The sequence below is a fragment of the Salvelinus alpinus genome, chromosome 12, assembly GCF_045679555.1.
Source record: "Salvelinus alpinus chromosome 12, SLU_Salpinus.1, whole genome shotgun sequence".
Lineage (NCBI taxonomy): Eukaryota > Metazoa > Chordata > Actinopteri > Salmoniformes > Salmonidae > Salvelinus > Salvelinus alpinus.
In genome coordinates, this window is record NC_092097.1 from 10,573,222 (window position 1) to 10,595,610 (window position 22,389).

General features: G+C 44.7%; 1 protein-coding gene across 4 annotated transcripts in view; it reads right to left on the reverse strand.

Annotated features, from left to right (window-relative positions):
- The window catches only part of LOC139535486 (voltage-dependent calcium channel subunit alpha-2/delta-2-like), a 228,217-nt gene that overhangs the window by 4,072 nt on the left and 201,756 nt on the right, over nucleotides 1-22,389 (reverse strand). For 2 of the 4 annotated variants that reach the window (XM_071334921.1, XM_071334919.1), the window contains 24 exons: nucleotides 20,162-20,251; nucleotides 19,863-19,928; nucleotides 14,999-15,073; nucleotides 14,834-14,908; nucleotides 14,615-14,686; nucleotides 14,331-14,402; nucleotides 12,499-12,560; nucleotides 11,572-11,648; nucleotides 10,427-10,441; nucleotides 7,939-7,999; nucleotides 6,211-6,308; nucleotides 5,911-6,001; nucleotides 5,774-5,836; nucleotides 5,375-5,478; nucleotides 4,850-4,948; nucleotides 4,522-4,625; nucleotides 4,375-4,422; nucleotides 4,169-4,240; nucleotides 3,920-4,072; nucleotides 3,716-3,768; nucleotides 3,447-3,502; nucleotides 1,418-1,541; nucleotides 1,149-1,258; nucleotides 19-104 (listed from right to left, as the gene is read on the reverse strand). In XM_071334921.1, coding sequence (XP_071191022.1) covers nucleotides 19-104; nucleotides 1,149-1,258; nucleotides 1,418-1,541; nucleotides 3,447-3,502; nucleotides 3,716-3,768; nucleotides 3,920-4,072; nucleotides 4,169-4,240; nucleotides 4,375-4,422; nucleotides 4,522-4,625; nucleotides 4,850-4,948; nucleotides 5,375-5,478; nucleotides 5,774-5,836; nucleotides 5,911-6,001; nucleotides 6,211-6,308; nucleotides 7,939-7,999; nucleotides 10,427-10,441; nucleotides 11,572-11,648; nucleotides 12,499-12,560; nucleotides 14,331-14,402; nucleotides 14,615-14,686; nucleotides 14,834-14,908; nucleotides 14,999-15,073; nucleotides 19,863-19,928; nucleotides 20,162-20,251 — 1,926 coding nt within the window. Of the gene's footprint in view, nucleotides 1-18; nucleotides 105-1,148; nucleotides 1,259-1,417; nucleotides 1,542-3,446; nucleotides 3,503-3,715; nucleotides 3,769-3,919; nucleotides 4,073-4,168; nucleotides 4,241-4,374; nucleotides 4,423-4,521; nucleotides 4,626-4,849; nucleotides 4,949-5,374; nucleotides 5,479-5,773; nucleotides 5,837-5,910; nucleotides 6,002-6,210; nucleotides 6,309-7,938; nucleotides 8,024-10,426; nucleotides 10,442-11,571; nucleotides 11,649-12,498; nucleotides 12,561-14,330; nucleotides 14,403-14,614; nucleotides 14,687-14,833; nucleotides 14,909-14,998; nucleotides 15,074-19,862; nucleotides 19,929-20,161; nucleotides 20,252-22,389 lie in introns of all 4 variants that reach the window. The other 2 variants (XM_071334920.1, XM_071334922.1) reach the window with 2 other exon arrangements.

Below are 22,389 nucleotides of genomic sequence, written 5' to 3' on the forward strand. Positions count from 1 at the left end.
CTCAGTTGTAAGTCTTACAGCGAGATTGTAGTCGTAGCACACAGTTGGCCCTTTTCGATACCTCGCTGCACTCATATCCTCACATGATGGGTTATCGTCCTTGACTGGAAGAGGCGTGGCTAAGGAATGACTCACACTACCTACACGCATACTGTATAGTCACTCTCAAGTCTCCATGTGTTTACACACCTGCCCTATAGCTTCCTCTCCCACTTACACAGGTTTATGCCATGAAAAAAAGCATTTAACTCAAAGATTAACACAACATGCAGAAATTCACATGGTTTGACAATAACACCAGTGAGTTAAATGTGAAAAACAGCCACTGTTATAAACGAGTCTGTAAAGAGAGACAAATGAAAGGAGAAGATTCCCAACAGCAGGTGTACATGTGTTGGTAACAATGACTGTATATATGAACAGACAAAGCCATCGATCATCACGTGACACCATTCATTCCTATGTGAAGACTCAATAGCGCATTGAAGACACATGAAGTCGGTTAACACGGAGATAACATGTACAGTTTGAGCTACTCCAGGAAGTGATGTTGCAGGCTAGCTCAGTGCTGCCCCCTCTCATTGAGTAACTCAAGTTGAAGGCCGACCGGGGTACTGCAGGCTGCCATTAGCGACTACGTTGAACAAAAATATAAACACAACATGTAAAGTGTTGATCCAATGTTTCATGAGCTGAAATAAAACATCCCAGAAATTTTTCATGAGCACAAAAAACCTTTTTCTCTCAAATTTTGTGCACAAATTTGTTTACATTCCTGTTAGTGAGAATTCATTTTAATTGACTGATTTCCTTATATGAACTGTAACTCAGTAAAATCTTAGAAATTATTGCACATTTATATTCTTGTTCAGTATAAATTATCCTTATAATATGATATATTATTAAAACTTATTGTGTGCGATTTAAGAAAATAGGACATATATTAGAAGCAATTATTGGTACTATGATTGTCTTCAAAACATTTTTGGATTTACACAAAGATTGACCACGAAGATGGCAATTTTTCCATTCACTATAATGGGGGATCCTGTTTTCGGCTAACAATGCCTGCAGTACCGCGGTCGGCCTTGAACATCCGTGGCGTCAAAGAGAGGGGGCAGTCGTTCTCCCCTGATAGGTAAGGATACACTCTGTCTCCGCCTGGGACAGTTTCTCCACCTCGCAGGTGTTGCAGGGCATCTTCTCTGCTACCACAAACAGCAGGTTGGTGTTGTTTAACCTCTTGGCATGGATCAGCCTACAGAGAGAGAGACAGTATCATTTACTTCATGATGTCTCTATTTCATTAGTTCTGATAGCATTTCACACACTTTTAGATGAATTAAGGACTAATTACCGAACTTCATGTTCCGCGAATCATGTTTGTGTATGAGTTGTTCGTGTATAGTGAAGTCACCTGGAGCAGTTGCCACAGTCCTGCAAGATGTCATAGGAACTGTTGATGTTGGTGAAGTAGAACTGAGTCTGTATCGTCACACAGCTGGTCTCTCTGGAGTCCATCCCCTCTGCCTCCACCTCATCTACAACACGCAGACAAAGACAAACACGTTTGTATTTTATTTTTTATTAAAGCAACAACAATACAATACAAAAACAACACAAGTGGCTGCTAAACACAAATGGCGCTCGACCCCACCAGATACAGTTGAAGTCGGAGGTTTACGTACACCTTAGCCAAATACATTTAAGCTCAGTTTTTCACAATTCCTGACATTTAATCCTAGTAAAAATTCCCTGTCTTAGGTCAGTTAGGATCACCACTTTATTTTAAGAATGTGAAATATCAGAATAGTAGTAGAGAGAATGATTTATTTCAGTTTTCATTTCTTTCATCACATTCCCAGTGGGTCAGAAGTTTACATACACTCAATATTTGGTATAATATTTAGTATTTGGTAGCGTTGCCTTTAAATCGTTTAACTTGGGTCAAATGTTTCGGGTAGCCTTCCACAAGCTTCCCAAAATAAGTTGGGTGAATTTTGGCCCATTCCTCCTGACAGAGATGCTGTAACTAAGTCAGGTTTGTAGGCCTCCTTGCTCGCACACACTTTTTCAGTTCTGCCAATACATTTTCTATAGGATTGAGGTCAGGGTTCTGTGATGGACACTCCAGTACCTCGACTTTGTTGTCCTTAAGCCATTTTGCCACAACTTTGGAAGTATGCTTGGGGTCATTGTCCATTTGGAAGACCCATTTGCGACCAATCTTTAACTTCCTGACTGATGTCTTGAGATGTTGCTTCAATTTTTCCACATAATTTTTCTACCTCATGATGCCATCTATTTTGTGAAGTGCACCAGTCCCTCCTGCAGCAATGCACCCCCACAACATGATGCTGCCACCCCCGTGCTTCACGGTTGGGATGGTGTTCTTCAGCTTGCAAGCTTCCCCCTTTTTCCTCCAAACATAATGATGGTCATTATGGCCAAACAGTTCTATTTTTGTTTCATCAGACCAGAGGACATTTCTCCAAAAAGTATGATCTTTGTCCCCATGTGCAGTTGCAAACCGTAATCTGGCTTTTTTATGGCGGTTTTGGAGCAGTGGCTTCTCCCTTGCTGAGCGGCCTTTCAGGCTATGTCAATATAGGACTCGTTTTACTGTGGATATAGATACTTATGTACCTGTTTCCTCCAGCATCTTCACAAGGTCCTTTGCTGTTGTTCTGGGATTGATTTGCACTTTTCGCACCAAAGTACATTCATCTCTAGGAGACAGAACGTGTCTCCTTCCTGAGCGGTATGACAGCTGTGTGGTCCCATGGTGTTTATACTTGCGTACTATTGTTTGTACAGATGAACGTGGTACCTTCAGGCGTTTGGAAATTGCTCCCAAGGATGAACCAGACTTGTGGAGGTCTACAATTTTTTTTCTGAGGTCTTGGCTGATTTCTTTTGATTTTCCCATGATGTCAATCAAAGAGGCACTGAGTTTAAAGGTAGGCCTCGAAATACATCCACAGGTACACCTCCAATTGACTCAAATTATGTCAATTAGCCTATCAGAAGCTGCTAAAGCCATGACATCATTTTCTGGAATTGTCCATGCTGTTTAAAGGCACAGTCAAGTTAGTGTATGTGAACTTCTGACCCACTGGAATTGTGAAACAGTGAATGATAAGTGAAATAATCTGTCTGTAAACAATTGTTGGAAAAATTACTTGTGTCATGCACAAAGTAGATGTCCTAACCGACTTGCCAAAACTATAGTTTGTTAACAAGAAATGTGTGGTGTGGTTGAAAAAACGAGTTTTAATGACTCCAACCTAAGTGTATGTAAACTTCTGAATTCAACTGTATATCACTAGTACAGTCTAGTGTTGCAGTCGCTTTCCATTATAAAGAAGCATATATGACAGTGATATAACACTTCAAAAGTGTAGGGTAAACACATAGAGCACAGAATATCTCCGCTTTGTACCCACCTGTGACAAACCAACTGTGGTAAGCCATTCCACAGAGCAGCTGCTGAAATAGGGACCTGAGGCAGAAACATTTTTATTTAGTCTTTATTTTGACAGGCAAAACATATTGAGACCTCTGTCTCTTTTCCAAATGTGCCCTGTATAATACAATATTAATATACACATTAAACACGTGTATTTTTTTATATTGTTTTAAGGATGCAAGTATGTGGCTTTGTTTTAGCAGTGTGTGTTTCAGGTCATAGTATTTTTGTATTCTCTGGTCTTACCAGGCAGCTGCTGATGTCCACCAGGCCAGGTTCACAAAGTCTGCAATGGTGGGCTGACCACACCGAGAGGAAAAGAGGGGAAACATTAACACATGAACACGTTGACTATTCACAATTTAACATTTGCTAGCCTTCAAGCTTCCACCCGTTCTCCATTCATTCATTAGAGCTACAGCCATATCTTTCTTTCACTGTTGTCCTTACCACAAAGACTCCTCTTGGTGCAGCCCCGGTGTTGCTGCTCGGCACCGGGTCACACACAGACTGGTAGTCAAAGGACTGCTTCCGGTTGTAAAAGGAGTTGTTGTAGAGAGCATGCATCAGGTAGGGGTCCACCTCACTGAAGAACATGCCAATCTGTAGAAGAGGGAATACAGAGTCATACAACATGCAGCTAGGTCAAGGATAGACCGGCTTCAATAATGCTCTGTATTAACTGTCAGGACTGGTCACCTTGTTCCAGTAGTCCTTCTGATTGGACATGATCAGGAAACCACCGTCATCCACCAGGTAACACAGCAGGTCCTGCAGATAGAGGCACAGATGGAAAACAATGACGACCCCCCCCCACTGGAAGTCTGTTTAACTCGAAACGACATCTGAGTTTCAAGCATATTCTACCATTGAAAGCGTGATAGTAACATTATTTCTAATCTTACTTCGCTGTTGGCGTCACAGTCCATCTCACAGCCACTGGTTGGTCCACACTGCCAAGAACAAATAATCATCAAGGATCGGCAGGAAAAAAATCTAATTTCATATGTTTTTGTGTGGGTTCAATTCCAGCTTGTCCTTATGTTTGTTACCGTTTGTTGGACTTGGCGGTTGTCACTTGTTGGACTTGTTTGGTTGCTAGCCAGGATCTTGAATTTGTCCACCCAGGCCTCAAGATCCAGCTTTACTCCAACCACTAGTCATACACAGAGGGAGAGACATTGAGATATTCCCAAAGACATAAGAGAGAAGGGTGGAGAGAGAGAGACATTTTCCTCCTACTGTTTCCCTCCAAATTCCTACTATGCCTGCAGTTGAGTAACAAACCATACTACTCATCATGCCTCCACCAATGCTAATGAACCCTTCCCTCCTAGAGTCCCAGAGTCCCGGGTGCGGGGCGGAGCGGCGACGGCCCACCTGCAGGTTTGATTGTCTTCCCTCCCACTGTGATCTCCACTGCAGTGCTGACCAGGATCCCTATGGTGTCGTTCTCTGGGTTCAGCAGCTCATCATTCACTGTATGGGAAGAGGAGAAGGAGGAAGAGGAGGAGCAAGAGGAAGCACACAGAGGAGACAGGAGGGATAGAGGAAGAGGAGGAGGAGGAGCAAGAGGAAGCACACAGAGGAGAGGATGGATAGAGGAGGAGAAGGAGGAGCAAGAGGAGACAGGAGGGACGGAAGAGGAGGAAGAGGAGACACACAGAGTAAGGAAGGGATGGAAGAGGAGGAAGAGGAGGAGACACAGAGGAGACAGGAGGGACGGAAGAGGAAGAAGAGGAGGAAGAGGAGGAGACACAGAGCAGACAGGAGGGATGGAAGAGGATGAAGAGGAGGATACACAGACAGGAAGGATGGAGTGAACAACAAACAAGTCAACAGAACAGATCCCATAAGGATTTTAGTAGTAGCGCCTGGGTGGTGGTGAGACAGATGATGACTCACAGGTACGATAAGGCGCTCTGAAGATGTAGCCCTTGTTGTCCAGACTGCGGCGGTAATAGCTGGCGTTAAAAGGCTCAGGGTCCTCCTCCCAGGTCTCAGCAGCCCTGAGGATCAGCACAACATTAAAAGTCATGGACAGAGCCAGGGCAAGAAGCTACTAAACTGTAACGTATAACGGCAGCTACCTTGGTCCCAACTATCCTGGATATTTAGTACCGGTTTATATGTTTGTTTACACGCAAGATGATCAAAATGTACAATTTAGATACGTTTTAGGCACTTGCCTTTGGCACTTGAAGTTGGTCCAATGTTTTAAACAAATGTTTGGGAGGCTTTTACATGCAATGTACTGTACATACAACTTTGAAGGAAAGTTAGGTAGATTAATGAAACGCTCACTTGTTGGGAAAAACTCTTGTAATCCCTCCATCTGTGGCAGCAAACACGGCCAAAAAGCCATATCTGCAAACCAGAACAGCAGCGTGAGAATACAGGAAGTACACAAACAAATAGTACACATGCAGTCCTCTACTCACGTGTTGAGGTCTTTGGTCTTCCACACCTTCTCCACCAGCTGTCTGATGATGCCAGTGTCCAGGATGAGGTTGTGAAGGAGCAGGTTGTCACCTGTTTTAGACCACAGGGAGGAAGGGGACACGCTTTAAGAGGCATTATGATTGTCAGCCAATTGTTGATTGAGATTGTGCATTCAAACACTGTGCATAGAGGTAAAACGTAAACCACGAGAATTCTGATCCCCCTGTTACATTTCCACAAGTGGCGAGGTTGCGGTAAGAAGAGCGGTAGTCTCTCCCGAGGCAAATGGAGGGACTCACATTGTTTGGAGTCAGGAGTCACCTTCTCCATGAGAGCGATGAAGTTGAGCAGGAAGTCAGTGTTGTTGTTGGAGAGCTCCAGCTCATTGCAGTATTCCCTGAGGACAGTCAGCGGTGACATTTTTTTAGCCCCAACGACAGTTGAGAACAAACACACACATACAGTGTCTGGCTTCCCACTTTCCTCTTACAGTATTGTCTTTGAGCCGGGATACGGACAGCACTTATTTACAATGCATGAACCCAAATGCACATTCCCAAACACTCTCACAGCACACACACACACACTCATAGAACTCATACGCATGCATGTCCTGCGGTTGTCAGGATGTTCAAACATGCTGACGAGACAGGCTGTCAGAGTGAAATATGGCATAGAGGAGGGCTGGGGAACGCAGCACACACTGACAGCAGACTGAGTGAATACACTTGTCAGTCTCTCAGCACAGAGCTGGGAGCTTACAGGATGAAGCTCTGATCATGGCAAAAAGAAAACATGCAAATGGAGGGATTTTCTGTCACTTTTTCATACACATTAACATTATATCTTTATCTTAATTTTCTCAAGATTACATACTGAACAACCTCTGGGATATGCAAACACACAGAAAACCGTGCAGCACCAACGGGCGACATGCAAAAGGTGTGTGGGAGCACAGGAACAGTGGTTGGGGCAGGGAGGGTCCGTGTTGGGATGGGAGGGGTTACTTGGGCGGGAAGGGAGAAGGATTGAATGCACTGTAATTCCAAATAAGTGGGCTATATAAATGATGTTGTTTTCAGAATCAGCTAAATAAAAACACACATGTCGTCACACTCCTAACTTCGTCAACAAAAAACACACAAAGTCAAACCAGGATATGAGAAAACGCACAGCAACAACAGCAACAATAACAACAACAACATAATCAAAAGCACAGTCTTGAACCCCAGAAGAAAAGAAATGAGAGGTGTGACTGACAATAACAAATGACCAGTGGCTGAGGAGACTTATTGGTGTGACGTTGAAGTGTTGGGGGTTGAGGGATTGGGGTTTGGGCGTGGTGGTGGAGGATAATAAACAGGGTAATGCTGTGGGCTGAAGGTGTTGGATAATAAACAGGGTAATGCTGTTGGCTGAAGGTGGTGGATAATAAACAGGGAAAGGCTGTTGGCTGAAGGTGATGGATAATAAACATGGTAATGCTGTTGGCTGAAGGTGATGGATAATAAACAGGGTAATGCTGTTGGCTGAAGGTGGTGGATAATAAACAGGGTAATGCTGTGGGCTGAAGGTGGTGGATAATAAACAGGGTAATGCTGTGGGCTGAAGGTGGTAGATAATAAACAGGGTAATGCTGTGGGCTGAAGGTGGTAGATAATAAACAGGGTAATGCTGTGGGCTGAAGGTGGTGGATAACAAACAGGGTAATGCTGTTGGCTGAAGGTGGTGGATAACCAACAGGGTAATGCTGTTGGCTGAAGGTGGTGGATAATAAACAGGGTAATGCTGTGGGCTGAAGGTGGTGGATAATAAACAGGGTAATGCTGTGGGCTGAAGGTGGTGGAGGATAATAAACAGGGTAATGCTGTGGGCTGAAGGTGGTGGATAACAAACAGGGTAATGCTGTGGGCTGAAGGTGGTGGATAATAAACAGGGTGATGCTGTGGGCTGAAGGTGGTGAATAAACACCACAGTGTGGACCATCAAAACAAATGGGAAGACAGCAAGCATTCACACAGGGCTACCTGGGAGCTATGAATACATGTCCTTCAGACTCAAAACTGTTTGGCAGCAGAGATTCAAAATCTGCAACAGAAAGGGGAAGATTATCTGGGAAGAGCCATGAGCCGAGCAGTGGGGGACTCTGGGTACACAGCGGCTGTTCTTCAGGGGTGCAGGGAACGCGGAAGGGAGTTACCATAGCAACACCGAAGAGGAATCATGGGGGATACACCAGCATTAGCCAATATGGTGCCTCAAATGCAACCTGACTCTGCCTTTAACAGTTTCAACCAGCACTCACTTTTTTACTCATTTTCCACTTTAGTTCATCACCATTGAGAAATCATCACCAGATCAAGCCAACCATTGTGATTTGATTTTGAAGTTAATTGTTCTTTTCTTAAGTCGGAGAACTGACTCCCATCACACACCATGACGGGGAGTGAGTTCTCAGACAGATGAACCCATAATGAGTGCATTTCACAGGCAGGCATCAACATGGCCAACTATTGCAGGGAGAGGTGGTGGCGCAGGGGTCCTGATGGAAGTGGTCACCCCTCAGACTGGCAGGGGACACGGCTCAGAGAGACACACAATCAGGGGAAATGCACTGCATTGTGAAGGGCATATCAAGGGGCAACTTGCTTTACCTCTAGTAAGCTAACCTCATTTGTTTTTATTCAGATAAATACGTTTTTGTTAAATCTATGATTCTCTGAACCTCATTAAACACAGCAATATATCTATTGTTATCTGACTTCCTTCACATTTCAGATCATCTCTATAAATCATGAGAAAGAAGATGAGACAGAGATATTTTAAAACAAATGATTTGAAGGCCTGACTGCAGTTCTACGAGTGCCCAGGTAGTGTTGCGCCCACAGTGCCGTGCACTTCCGGGTCATGGTTGTTTTTTAGGAGGAAGTAGAGGGCCGTTCCCCCAGCAGTCTGAGGGCTGATGGGGGGGGAGGAAGGAGACAAGCTGATGGAGACAGGGGTTACAGAGGGACGACACACGAGGCAGGCGCCACGGGGCGCCCTGCCACGTACCCAACAACATGAGAGGACCAGGGTGGTCCACAGTGTGGCCCTAACGAGATCAGTCAGCAGCACTAACACTAGCTACTGTAACATGGACGAACAATTCAGTTGAGCTAACTAACACAGTCTGTTGTTCTAATACGGAGTCAACTTCCGTAACGCTAACATGCTAAATAACCTTAGTAAGGCTAACATGGAGGAACAATTTAGTTGAGCTAACTAACACAGTCTGTTTTTCTAATACGGAGTCAACTTCCGTAACGCTAACATGCTAAATAACCTTAGTAAGGCTAACATGGAGGAACAATTCAGTTGAGCTAACTAACACAGTCTGTTGTTCTAATACGGAGTCAACTTCCGTAACGCTAACATGCTAAATAACCTTAGTAAGGCTAACATGGACGAACAATTCAGTTGAGCTAACTAACACAGTCTGTTGTTCTAATACGGAGTCAACTTCCGTAACGCTAACATGCTAAATAACCTCAAGGCTAACATGGGGACTAAATCACCTGGGCTTAAACAGCTTGGCTAAAATGCAGGTGGCCTTAGTCAAGCTAACATATTAATAGCCTAAATGCAGCAATCATGATAATGTTGTAAATAGTTAATAAACTGTGGTGACATTCTTAGATGTACTACCATGGGGGATCAATGGACTCAAATGAGACTCAAATAGGACCAGCCTTAGTTATACTAATATAAAACAATGGGGTTAACTTCAGTTTGTTGAACTACGTTACAACGACAAAATATGCTTTAACATTACAGGGAGGCGTTCGCCTGCTCTCGTGTGAGGAGAGTTAAGATGGAGAACGTCCTTAGCTCCACTGGGACTTTTGGAACCGATGGCGGCTCCCTCAACTCCTGTACACTGGTGTGAGAGTTAAGACGTCCTTTCAGCTACAATGGCATTGTAAGACAGGGGGAGAGATCGAGAGATGGAGGGAGAGAAATATCGAGAGAAAAGGGACACAGAGAGTTGGAGGGGAGGAGAAAAAAGGAAAGCGAGAGAGAGCGATGGATAGTAAAGTGAGACACAACCAGAGAGCTATCCACAGAGGGGAGGTGTAGAGGGACGAAATACAAAAGGTTTTAACAGAGAACATGGATATTATCTGTCTTCTTTGGGTGTTTTGGGGGTGTTAGAGACCTGAGAGTGACTGAAGCACCAGAGACGTGGGGGTGAGGTTGGAGACTGGAGGAGCCATCGTGAAAGAGATGGGGTCTAAGCTGCAGCAGGAGGGTGGGTGGGTGGGTGGAGAGTGAGGAGGAAGAGGAGAACGAGGAGGAGAAAGAGGAGGGTCTTGAAGGCAAGACGGGCAGGAACAGAGGCAAGCAGGCTGGGACAGGTGAGGGTGGGGGGCAGCGAGGGTGGGAGGAGGTTAAGGACGAGAGGTGTGGGAAGAGGCAGCAGTAGAGAGTAGGAGGTAAAGGTAGGGAATGTGGACCAATATGGAGTATACTTGCCCTTCGTGTATGGAACTGTGTGGATCCGTCAGAGAAGTAGTGAGCAAGAAAAGAAACAGGGGGTAGGGGTAGGGGGAGGGGGGGTCACAGACAATATTTTATTCAATTATTATTTGAATAAAAATATTGCTTTTTCAAAAGAAAGTAACCAATTAAGTCAAACAGACGATAAAGAAAATAAATGAAGAACAAACACCTTTTTTGCAAGAGCAAACAAGAAACTGAACAGAATGAGGAAAAGGAAAATCAGGAAGTCGAGAAACAGAACAAAAGAAGAAACAGTAAAGGACAAAAAACAGAACTGAGAAAGTTAACCATGGAGGATCCCAAAATAAACAGAACAGAATGAACCAGGAAAAGAGCGGAGCAACAGGGTCTGGAGAAAGAAAGCATGAGAGAGACAACAGGTGTCCCCATTGAGACCCACTAAACCCAAACTCCCACAGAGGAAGGACAGACCCTCGTCACGGGCCGTGGGAGTTTATCTACTGAATGATTCCAAAGCTAAATACAAAACAGCAACAAGGAACAGTCCAACAGAAAAGAATCACACATCTAGGAACTCAACAGGAACACAACTCAATAGAAAACATAATTAAAACACAAGAGAAAAGAGTGAAAAGCATGCCTGTTTTCACCGGTTTGGAAACATCAAAAAAGTTTCAAACACAGACGCTTCAGAATCATTGCTTGTTGGTGGAGAAGAGGCGAGAGCATTTGGCAAAGAAAAATAATAGCACAAGGACACCATTATTTTCACCTTAATAACACAGTAAAACCACAGCTTTCACCTTTCTGTCATTTCCCGATTTTTTCTTCAACAGTTGTGAAGAAAAAAAATCACCATAGTATACAGCACAGTATGAAGACAAGAGGGTAGATAGGGGGGGGTGGGGAGACGAAAGAGTTTCACTCCCAAGATGTCCCTGTCACAGGGGAGGAGAGGGGGGTGAGGAGAGGAGAGGAGAGGGGGTATAGAGGAACGCTCCACTCTGATCGTCCCTGCGATGGTGTTCGCTGGAGACCCCGGATGCAGGACTTAGTAAGGGGGGGGGGGGGGGGGGGCGTAAGGTCAAATTTGGGAGAGAGAGAAAGAGTAGAGAGAGAGGGCTGGTGTTGGGTGTCTCCTGTCTCCTGGTACTTACACTGCACCTGCAGGATCTGGTCACTCAGGTTAGCCTTGATGTGGTTCTCACTGTACGTGGGCAGTACCAGCCCGAGACTGGAGTGGTGAGGCAGACATAGAACAACATCAGGATCCTAGTGTTTAAGTCCTAATACACACGTGCACGCGCCACACACAGAGCCTTCGCCTTGGACACAAATGACAGCATTCTCTAACCGGGAGGTGTGAACAACCTGCACTCAAACAACACAAGAGGTTTAAATGATCAGAGAAATACAGCAACTGTTTCAGCTTAATGATGTGCTGATAGAACTGAAGAGGGGGACCGTGTTCAAGTCAACTGGCTCCACGGAAACCAACCCCTGGCTCCTAGCCAACAGAGATCAAAATAAAATAAAATAAACATTTCTAGGTCTATTGAATATCATAAAATGTAATTTGCAAAGTGTTGCCTGGAGGAAATGGTGTTATAATGCCACTTGGAGATGGATACAATGCATAGAGCATGCAGTTATTTTGTGCTGATGATCCCATTACAGTTGTTTTACAAGAGAAAGGAGTGTGTGTCTTAATTTGTGGTGATTTCAGTGAATAATCCACTATGCAGAAAGCAGATTTTGTGGATACTCATGGTTGATAGATGGAGCCCATATCTCTGAATTTCAACACACCAGTGGTTGATAAATGACACTCGTCAAAAGCAAGTCTCTGAGATGTAGAGATGGGTTATAGATCTTTATTCACAGGGTCAGGTCTGAACTCACCTCCAGGTCTCAGTCTTACCGCCAGGGTCGTATACGGTTGGAAACCGTAGCAAACTATTTTGCCACGGAGAAAGTCATGCAACGAAAACGAGTTTCTTACTGAACAAGTTCAGGTAGTCCCTCCCCTCTGTTTGGTTCCTAGAGAACACTATCCAGATGAAGGCTGGTAGTTTAGCACCTACCTGTAATCTGTGCCTTCCACCGGTGTCCAGGTGTATGTCCGCATAGCCTCATCAATGTACCTCTGCAATCAGACAACAACGCCCTGATCATCATCAGAATCCCTTCCTCAATTTTGCTGTATTGTTTTGAAAAAGACAAAATCCAAGTAACACACACACATACATAATATATATATATATATACATATACAGTGCCTTTGGAAAGTATTCAGACCCCTTGACTTTTTCCACATTTTGTTACGTTACAGCTTTATTCTAAAATGGATAAAAAATTTTTTACAAATCCTCAGCAATATACACACAATACCCTATAATGACAAAGCAAAAACACGTTTTTAGATATTTCTTTTAATCTCAGGTGCATCCTGTTTCCATTGATCATCCTTGAGATGTTTCTACAACTTAATTGAGGTCTACCTGTGTTAAATTACATTTATCGGACATGATTTGGAAAGGCACACCTGTCTATATAAGGTCCCACAGTTGACAGTGCATTTCAGAGCAAAAAAAAAAGCTATGAGGTCGAAGGAATTGTCCGTAGAGCTCCGAGACAGGATTGTGACGAGGTACAGATCTGAGGAATTGTACCAAAACATTTCTGCAGCATTGAAGGTCCCCAAGAACACAGTGGCCTCCATCATTCTTAAATGGAAGAAGTTTAGAACCACCAAGACTCTTCCTAGAGCTGGCCGCCCGGCCAAACTGAGTAATCAGGGGAGAAGGGCCTTGGTCAGGGAGTTGACCAAGAACCCGAAGGTCACTCTGACAGAGCTCTAGAGTTCCTCTGTGGAGATGGGAGAACCTTCCAGAAGGACAACTATCTCTGTAGCACTCCACCAATTATGCCTTTACGGTAGAGTGGCCAGACGGAAGCCACTCCTCAGTAAAAGGCACGACAGCCCGCTTGGAGTTTGCCAAAAGGCACCTAAAGACTCTCAGACCATGAGAAACAAGTTTCTCTGGTCTGATGAAACAAAGATTGAACTCTTTGGCCTGAATGCCAAGCGTCATGTCTGGAGGAAACCTGGCACCATCCCTATGGTGAAGCATGGTGGTGGCAGCATCACGCTGTGGGGATGTTTTTCAGCGGCAGAGACTGGTGGACTAGTCAGGATCGAGGGAAAGATGAACGGAGCAAAGTACAGAGAGATCCTTGATGAAAACCTTCTCCAGAGCACTCAGGACCTCAGACTGGAGCGAAGGTTCATCTTCCAACAGGACAACGACCCTAAGCACACAGCCAAGACAACGCAGGACTGGCTTCGGGACAAGTCTCTGAATGTCCTTGTGTGGCCGGGCCGGAGCTCGGACTTGAACCCGATCGAACATCTCTGGAGAGACCTGAAAATAGCTGTGCAGCGATGCTCCCCATCCAACCTGACAGAGCTTGAGAGGATCCGCAGAGAAGAATGGGAGAAACTCCCCAAATACAGGTGTGCCAAGCTTGTAGCGTCATTCCAAAGAAGACTCAATGCGGTAATCACAACCAAAGGTGCTGAGTAAAGGGACTGAATACTTATGTAAATATGCTATTTCAGTTTTTTGTATTTGTCATAAGTTAACGAAAATGTCTAACACCCTGTTTTTACTTTGTCATTATGGGGTATTGCGTGTACATTGATGAGGGACAAAATAAATATTTATTACATTTTAGAATGAAGCTGTAACGTAACAAAATGTGGAAAAAGTCAAGGGGTCTGAATACTTTCCGAAGGCACTGTATATATAAAGAATCCCTTCCTCAAAAACAAGTTGAACGGTAGTCCTAACTCAAGTTATTCTGGATGGTACCGGCACGGATCATGGCTGAGCCTCATATTTTGATGACTTGCCTCATCAACTGACTTAATGAGGGTCGTGATTTTCCTTTGCCCTGATTTTCCATCAATCATGTCACGACGGATCTGCGAGAGAGCGAGGGATAGAAACAGAGAATATGAGACGGAAAAAAATGAGAAGGAAATGACAACGGTAAAAGGGAGATAGAGAGTTACTTCTAAGTTAACCAAAACCAGCTGTAACATTTGATTCAACAGTTTGGTCATGGGACCACTGTGATACAGTTGTAGTTACAATGTTAGAGATGTGTGGGTGTTCAGGTGATCACTGTCTTTACCTCCTCCTTCTTACTGTCCTCCAGCTCAGCATCCAGGAAGTCCAGAGTGACAGGCTCTCTGAAGTTAATGATCTGAGAGAGAGAGACGTGCAGCCAATCAGACACCAAGAATAATACCCGTATCTGGGTAGAAAATCCAAGACCTCCAGAACAGAGAAATACAAATGATATATAGAACTAGAGTCAGTAGGAGTGATTTGAGGACAGTTTGGGTCCTACCTTAGGTTGCAAGTTGGGGTGCAGGAGCAAATAGCCATTTTTGTCGATTGCATACGTGTATCCATTGGCTCCAAGCTGTAGGGACAGAGTTGAGACTTAAAACCAGTGAAAAAAGTAAAGATATTTCTACTGCATGTGAGCTGCGTGCATGTGTGACGTACTTACCCTATATGTTGGTGTCTTCCTCTTAATTTCGTTGATCGCAACATCCACTCCCATGACACCAAGGACGAGCTGAGTCTGTGTAAAAACAACACAGACGGCAAAAGTTGAAATATTTGAACTCTGGCGGCAAGTCCCGTCTACCATGGCAGCTGACGGCATTCAACGCCAGCCTCAACGGCATTTACCGTCGTGCTGTCAATGAAAACAATGACATCCGGTTTGCCAACTACGGTCTACCTCGTACCATCTAAATGCAGCATTAGTGCGTTCATCGTAAGATAGCTAGGTGAGACAACTACATATCACAGTCGTAGTAGGTACATTTTTCCACAATAACGAAGTTATCAGCAAAGTTAGTGCTAGTAGTAAAAGACAAGTGTCATTTCAAATAATTAGGGGGGGGGGGTGTCACACCCTGATCTGTTTGACCTGTCTTTGTGCTTGTCTCCACCCCCCACCAGGTGCCTCCCATCTCCGCTCATTATCCCTTGTGTATTTATATCTGTGTTCTCTGTTTGTCTGTGGCCAGTTTGTTTTATTCGTCTTGCCTACCAGTGGTTTTCCCCTTGCTCCTGTCTGTTTCTAGTTCCTGGTTTCCCGTTTCCCCTGAGACTGCCTGCCGTTCTGTACCTTTTGGACTCTGATCTGGATTACTGAACACTGCCTGCACTTGACCTGTCGTTTTGCCTGCCACCTGTTCTAGTAATAAACTTTTGTTAGGGTTTCAGAAGTATGAGCATCTGTACCTCTCTCACTGATCCTGTCATTACATTATCATTCAGCCTCTCACATTAAGAAGCAGAGGCTGCACACACACACACACACACACACACACACACACACACACACACACACACACACACACACACACACACACACACACACACACACACACACACACACACACACACACACACACACACACACACACTCACAGACACAGTGGAAGCACACACACAGCAAACGGGGCCTTTAGACTGACTGCTGAAAAGCTGCCCTCACCATCTGTGACTTATAACCATGTGTACCATCTGACTAATCTATATCTACACCCTGGAACTGAGTCAATTTGTCATAGCATCCCTCTGTTTTTTAAGCCTGCGTGATTCAAGAGTCAATATTTTCTATTTGGTTTTAACAGTTGATTCAGTGGGAGCTAAGCAACAGATGTACATCAAAAATCCAATCAAATTAACTTTTATTTGTCATATGCTCAAAAAAACAACTGGTGTAGACTACGGTAAAAATACAAATAAAATAGTAATTAGAGGAATAAAATAAATTACAGGAGAATAGAGGTATATACAGCAAATACCAGTACCAGATCAATGTGCAGAGGTATATACAGCAAGTACCAGTACCAGATCAATGTGCAGAGGTATATACAGCAAGTACCAGTACCAGATCAATGTGCAGAGGTATATACAGCGAGTACCAGTACCAGATCAATGTGCAGAGGTATATACAGCGAATACCAGTACCAGATCAATGTGCAGGGGTATATACAGCAAGTACCAGTACCAGATCAATGTGCAGAGGTATATACAGTGAGTACCAGTACCAGATCAATGTGCAGAGGTATATACAGCGAGTACCAGTACCAGATCAATGTGCAGAGGTATATACAGCGAGTACCAGTACCAGATCAATGTGCAGCGGTATATACAGCAAGTACCAGTACCAGATCAATGTGCAGATGTATGAGGTATTTGAGATAGATATGTACATGAAGGCAGGGTAAAGTGACTAGGCATCAGGATAGATAATAATAACAGTAAAATAAAGAACAGAACAGCAGCAGCAAATTATGTGTAAAAGTGTGTGAGTGTGCGTGTGTGTGTGTAATGTGTATGTATGTGTGTTTGTATTGTGTCAGTCTGCGTGTGTGTTATGTGTGTGTGCATGTAGTGTATGTGTATGGTTTTTGTGTGGGAGTGTGAATGTGGTGTGTGAGTGTGTATTTGGTTTGTATATATAGTCTAGTGAGTGTGCATAGGGACGGTGCAAGATAGAGTTAGTGCAGATAGTTTGGGTACCATTAATTGACTATTTAGCAGTCTGAACACCGCCAGATAGAGAGGTCCTGGATGGCAGGGAGCTCGGCCCTGTACTGGGCTGTCCGCACCACCCTCTGTAGCACTTTGTGGTCCAGGGCTGTGCATTTGCCATACCAAGCGGTGATGCAGCCAGTCAAGATGGTGCAGCTGTAGAACTTCTTGAGGATCCGAGGGCCCATGACAAATCGGGAAGAGGGCCGTGCCCCCTTACTGATGTTGAAGGAGAGGTTGCTGTCCTGGCACCACACTCCTAAGGCTCTGACCTACTCTCTGTAGGCGGACTCATCGCTGTCTGTGATCAGGTCTAACACCGTTGTGACGTCAGCAAACTTAATGATGGTGTTGGATTCATGCGTGGTCATGCAGTCGTGGGTGAACAGGGAGTACTGGAGGGGAATGAGCACACACCCCTGAGGGGCCCCCGTGTTGAGGGTCAGCGTGGTGGAGGTGTTGTTGCCTACCCTCACCACCTGGGGCCGGCCAGTCAGGAAAGTCCAGGATCCAGTTGCAGAGGGAGGGGTTCAGTCCCAGGGTCCCTAGCTTGGTAATGAGCTTGGAGGGGACTATTGTGTTGAATGCTGAGCTGTAGTCTATAAGCAGCATTCTCACATAGTTATTTCCCCTCTTGTCCAGGTGGGAGAGGGCAGTGTGAAGTGCAATTTAGATTGCGTCATCTGTGGATCTATTGGGGCGGTATGCAAAATGGAATGGGTCTAGTCTGTCTGGAATGATAGTGTTGATGTGTGTCATGACCAGCCTTTCAAAGCACTTCATAATTACAGATGTGTGTGCTACAGGGCGATAGTCCTTTAGGCAGGTTACCTTGGAGCCCTTGGGAACAGGGACAATGGTGGTCAGCTTGAAACATGTTGGGATTACAGACTGGGACAAGGAGAGCTGGTCTGTACATGACTTGAGAACACCCGCTGGTATTCCGTCTGGCCCGACGGCTTTGTGATTGTTAACCTGTTAAAACGTTTGGCTCACATTAGCCACGGAGAGAGAGATCACACAGTCATCCGGAAAAACAGAGCCTTTCACGCAAGGCACATTGTTATATTCCTCGAAGCGAGCATAAAAGACATTTAATTCATTTGGGAGTTCTGCATCGCTGGGCAACTCATGGTTGAGTTTCCCTTTGTAATCTGTTATTGTCTGCAAGCCCTGCCACATACGACGAGCGTCAGAGCCAGTGTAATAGGATTCTACCTTCCTCCTATATTGTCCTTTCACATGTTTGATGTCTTGTCGGAGGTCGTAGTGGGTTTTCTTGTATGCGTCCATGTCCGTGTCCCGTTCCTTGTAAGCGGTAGCTCTAACCTTTAGCCCTGTGCGGATATTGCCTGTAATCCATGGTTTTTGGTTTGGATACGTTCTTATAGTCACTGGGGGGACAACATCATTTATGAACTTGTTGATGAAGCCCGTGACTGCTGTAGGAAACTCCTCAATGCTATCGGATGAATCCCGGAACACATCCCAGTATGTACTAGCAAAACAGTCTTGTAGCGTCGCGTCTGCTTCATCCGACCACTTCCGTATTGAGCGCATCACTGGTACTTCCTGTTTGAGCTTTTGTTTGTAAACAGGAGAATAGAGCCGTGGTCAGATTTGCCGAAGGTAGGATGAGGGAGGGACTTGTCTCGAGTTTCTTGCTTGTTTATGGCCCCATACAGCTCGTTGAGTGCCAGAGTGGCGCTGGCTTGGGACGGGATGTAGTCAGCTGTAATAATTACGGATGAGAACTCTCTTACCATGAGGTATTCTATATCAGGTGAACAAAAGCTTGACATTTTCTTCACACTTGAAGCAGCACACCAGTTGTTATTTATGAAAAAACACCCTCTACCTCCTTTCGACTTCTCCGAAGCCTATGTACGATCCTGTCGCTGCACGGAGAATCCACTGAGCACTACGTGCATAGCGTCATCATCCAGACACGTTTCAGCAAGACATGTAATATTGCAGCTTTTAAAGTCTATCTGATAGGAGACTCTCGAACGAAGCTCATCCATCTTATTCTCCAGTGACTGGACAATTGCCAATAGAACAGAGAGGAGCGCCGTTCGGATTTTCTCTTCGCCTCAATTTCACCAGGACTCTACCTCGTCTCCCGTTTCCACGCCTGCAGCGTTTTGCTAGCCCATGGAACAAAGGAATAGGGTCCGGTATGAACAGTGTCGAAATCGAGATTAGTAACTGTCGATCTGATGTCCAGAAGTGCTTGGCGGTCATATGTGATAATAGTATGAACTTTGGGTAAAAAAAGTAAAAAAATATGATAAAAGTCACTATTTAGCAAAGCTGGGTTGGAACCGAGGCAAGCCAAGCAAAGCTGAACTGGACTGGTTACACATCCAGCATAGTTGCAAAGCTGAGCTGGTCTGTGTCAGCCCTAAAGTGTGAATCCGACATGAGTGTAAGGATATATCAGAGCTGCTGGGCCTGTTGCCACCTCAGGGGGTCAGTGTTGCCCTGCGGTGGTCTGGTCGCTGCACCAGGATGGGAAGGTGCCATTAGACATGACTGATGCTCAACATTAGGGAGTTACAGAGAAACAAAGGGACTATATTTTGTAGTCAGGATTCCTGTGGTTTTACAATGGTGCAAACCCTGTTGCTCAAATGGGAAATCTAAGTTAGTACTGATGCAATATCTGTTTATGTATCGGGATCTGTTGACAGTGGTCCTCAAAAAGCCACAGAGGATCGAGAGACTTTTACAATCGCCCTGAGACCTTTTGAAGATGAACAGGGCAATAAATGAAGTCTATTAACTCGTTAATCAGTGTAAACCCTAATGTTCACCTGAGAGTTTGCATCAGCGGTGAGGTTGAAGACGGGCATGGTCCCAGTGATAACCAGACCCAGACCCTGAACACACAAACAACATAGCAAAATCAATATCTTAAGACACAGGAATTCCCAAGGTCGTGTTAGCATCTATATAACGTTTTGCCATCTAAAACATAGCTATGTTATGACTCAAAAGAGACGTTTGCAAGCTAAAGGGCTTGAAGTGTGGCTAGTACACGGTAAACTTGTATTAAAACAGAAATGTAATGTAACAGAGACATTGTGTTGCTAGTTATCAGTCTGTGTCTTACCAGAGCATCCTGGTAGACGTTGGTCCATTGGACCAGCTTGGCCTTGGGCCCAGCCAGCACCATGGGCCGACCCAGCACATCCAGGTACTCCTGAGACATGGAGGAGAACATGGAGGAGAACACACACGTCAGAGCAACGACCCACACACACAGACACAGACACACAGACACACACACACAGCATCTACTGCTTGATAGTGCATGCCTTGCAGTGGGGGTTGTTAAAACAGTGAGCTGTAAGAGCATGTCACCCTTATTCAACGTAAAACTATAAGACCCTGACAAGTCTTCTCCTCGTCATATTAACCAGGAGAAGCTGCCCAGTGCTGAGGAGCAGTAAAGCCTGCAGACAGTCTTCAACCATTCAGAGTCGTTATTCATCATTATGAATCAGCTATTAAAAACACAATAGGAGTGCTGGGGCACTTGGCACAAACAGGCCAATCTCCCACTGGCTCTCTGTGTCCAGCACGGCAGTGTGAAAACGCCTCTCCGTGTGGGAAAACAAGGGTCAAGGGTTAAACTCACGAGTGACTCATCACGTTCACCAAATTCGTCTCTCCGTCGGTTCGTTTTACAGATTCTAAACGACAAAGATGTTTAATTGATCCATGGGATGCTGTTATTGGGATGCGATTGGGGGGGGGGCCCGTGACAGGGGTCACATCACCCAACTCTGAGAAGAAAACCTTCTGACCTTGGGAGTTTGATTCTGTCAGTGCAACATCTTCGTGAGTTCCTGCTGTTTCTGTTCAAATAGATAATGGGAAAACGAAAGGCAATTTCACCGACTCCGATTTATCTCAATTGCGGGTGAGGAATTTAGGGAGATTCCATACAAATCTAAAACAGATCTAGGTAGTTAAACTACTGCTGATCACGCCAACAAAGTAGGGAGTTACAGAATGTGACAAGTGGCTATGTTAAAGTGGTCTTATTCACACAGTCAGTAAACAATGTCCCCTTTACATGATGGAATATTCCTTTATAGCACTCAGACCTTAACCATAACCGTCTGTGTATACCTGTTCCACACAGTCTTGTTCCAATGTCGTGCCTTTGACCGTTTGTTATTCATTGGCTGAACACTGAGGTGCTGACAGGCGTCACCTATTCTATTATTAGCTCAGTCAAACTCCCGTTTAACGGGCCACAGGGAGATATTTCATCAAGATGATGACAGGCAGACCTTTTCACGGGGTGTAGGGGACATTTTCCGCCTGACTAGAACAATCTAGCGAACATTAAAGTCAGCCAGCAGAAAGGCTGAGGAGGTCCAAGGGAACCAGAGCCACACGTAGGTAGAGGCCAGGGTCCAAGCTAACGGTTCTGTGGGTTAATGTATTGCTACGACCAGGGACTACTTTACGTGCCTCCAACAGGCCAACCAAGTAGCATCCTGTCTGTTTGTGCAACTACACTGTGAAATACAGGCTACATCAGCTACATGTATGTGTAACTGACTACACTGTGAAATACAGGCTACATCAGCTACATGTATGTGTAACTGACTACACTGTGAAATACAGGCTACAGAAGCTACATGTATGTGTAACTGACTACACTGTGAAATACAGGCTACATCAGCTACATGTATGTGTAACTGACTACACTGTGAAATACAGGCTACATCAGCTACATGTATGTGTAACTGACTACACTGTGAAATACAGGCTACATCAGCTACATGTATGTGTAACTGACTACACTGTGAAATACAGGCTACATCAGCTACATGCATGTGTAACTGACTAAGCTGTCAAATACAGGCTACATCAGCTACATGCATGTGTAACTGACTACACTGTGAAATACAGGCTACATCAGCTACATGTATGTGTAACTGACTACACTGTGGAATACAGGCTACATCAGCTACATGTATGTGTAACTGACTACACTGTGAAATACAGGCTACATCAGCTACATGTATGTGTAACTGACTACACTGTGAAATACAGGCTACATCAGCTACATGTATGTGTAACTGACTACGCTGTGAAATACAGGCTACATCAGCTACATGTATGTGTAACTGACTACACTGTGAAATACAGGCTACATCAGCTACATGTATGTGTAACTGACTACGCTGTCAAATACAGGCTACATCAGCTACATGTATGTGTAACTGACTACACTGTGAAATACAGGCTACATCAGCAACATCAGGTACATGTATGTGTTTACGTCCCTGTTAGTGATCATTTCTTCTTTGCCAAGATAAT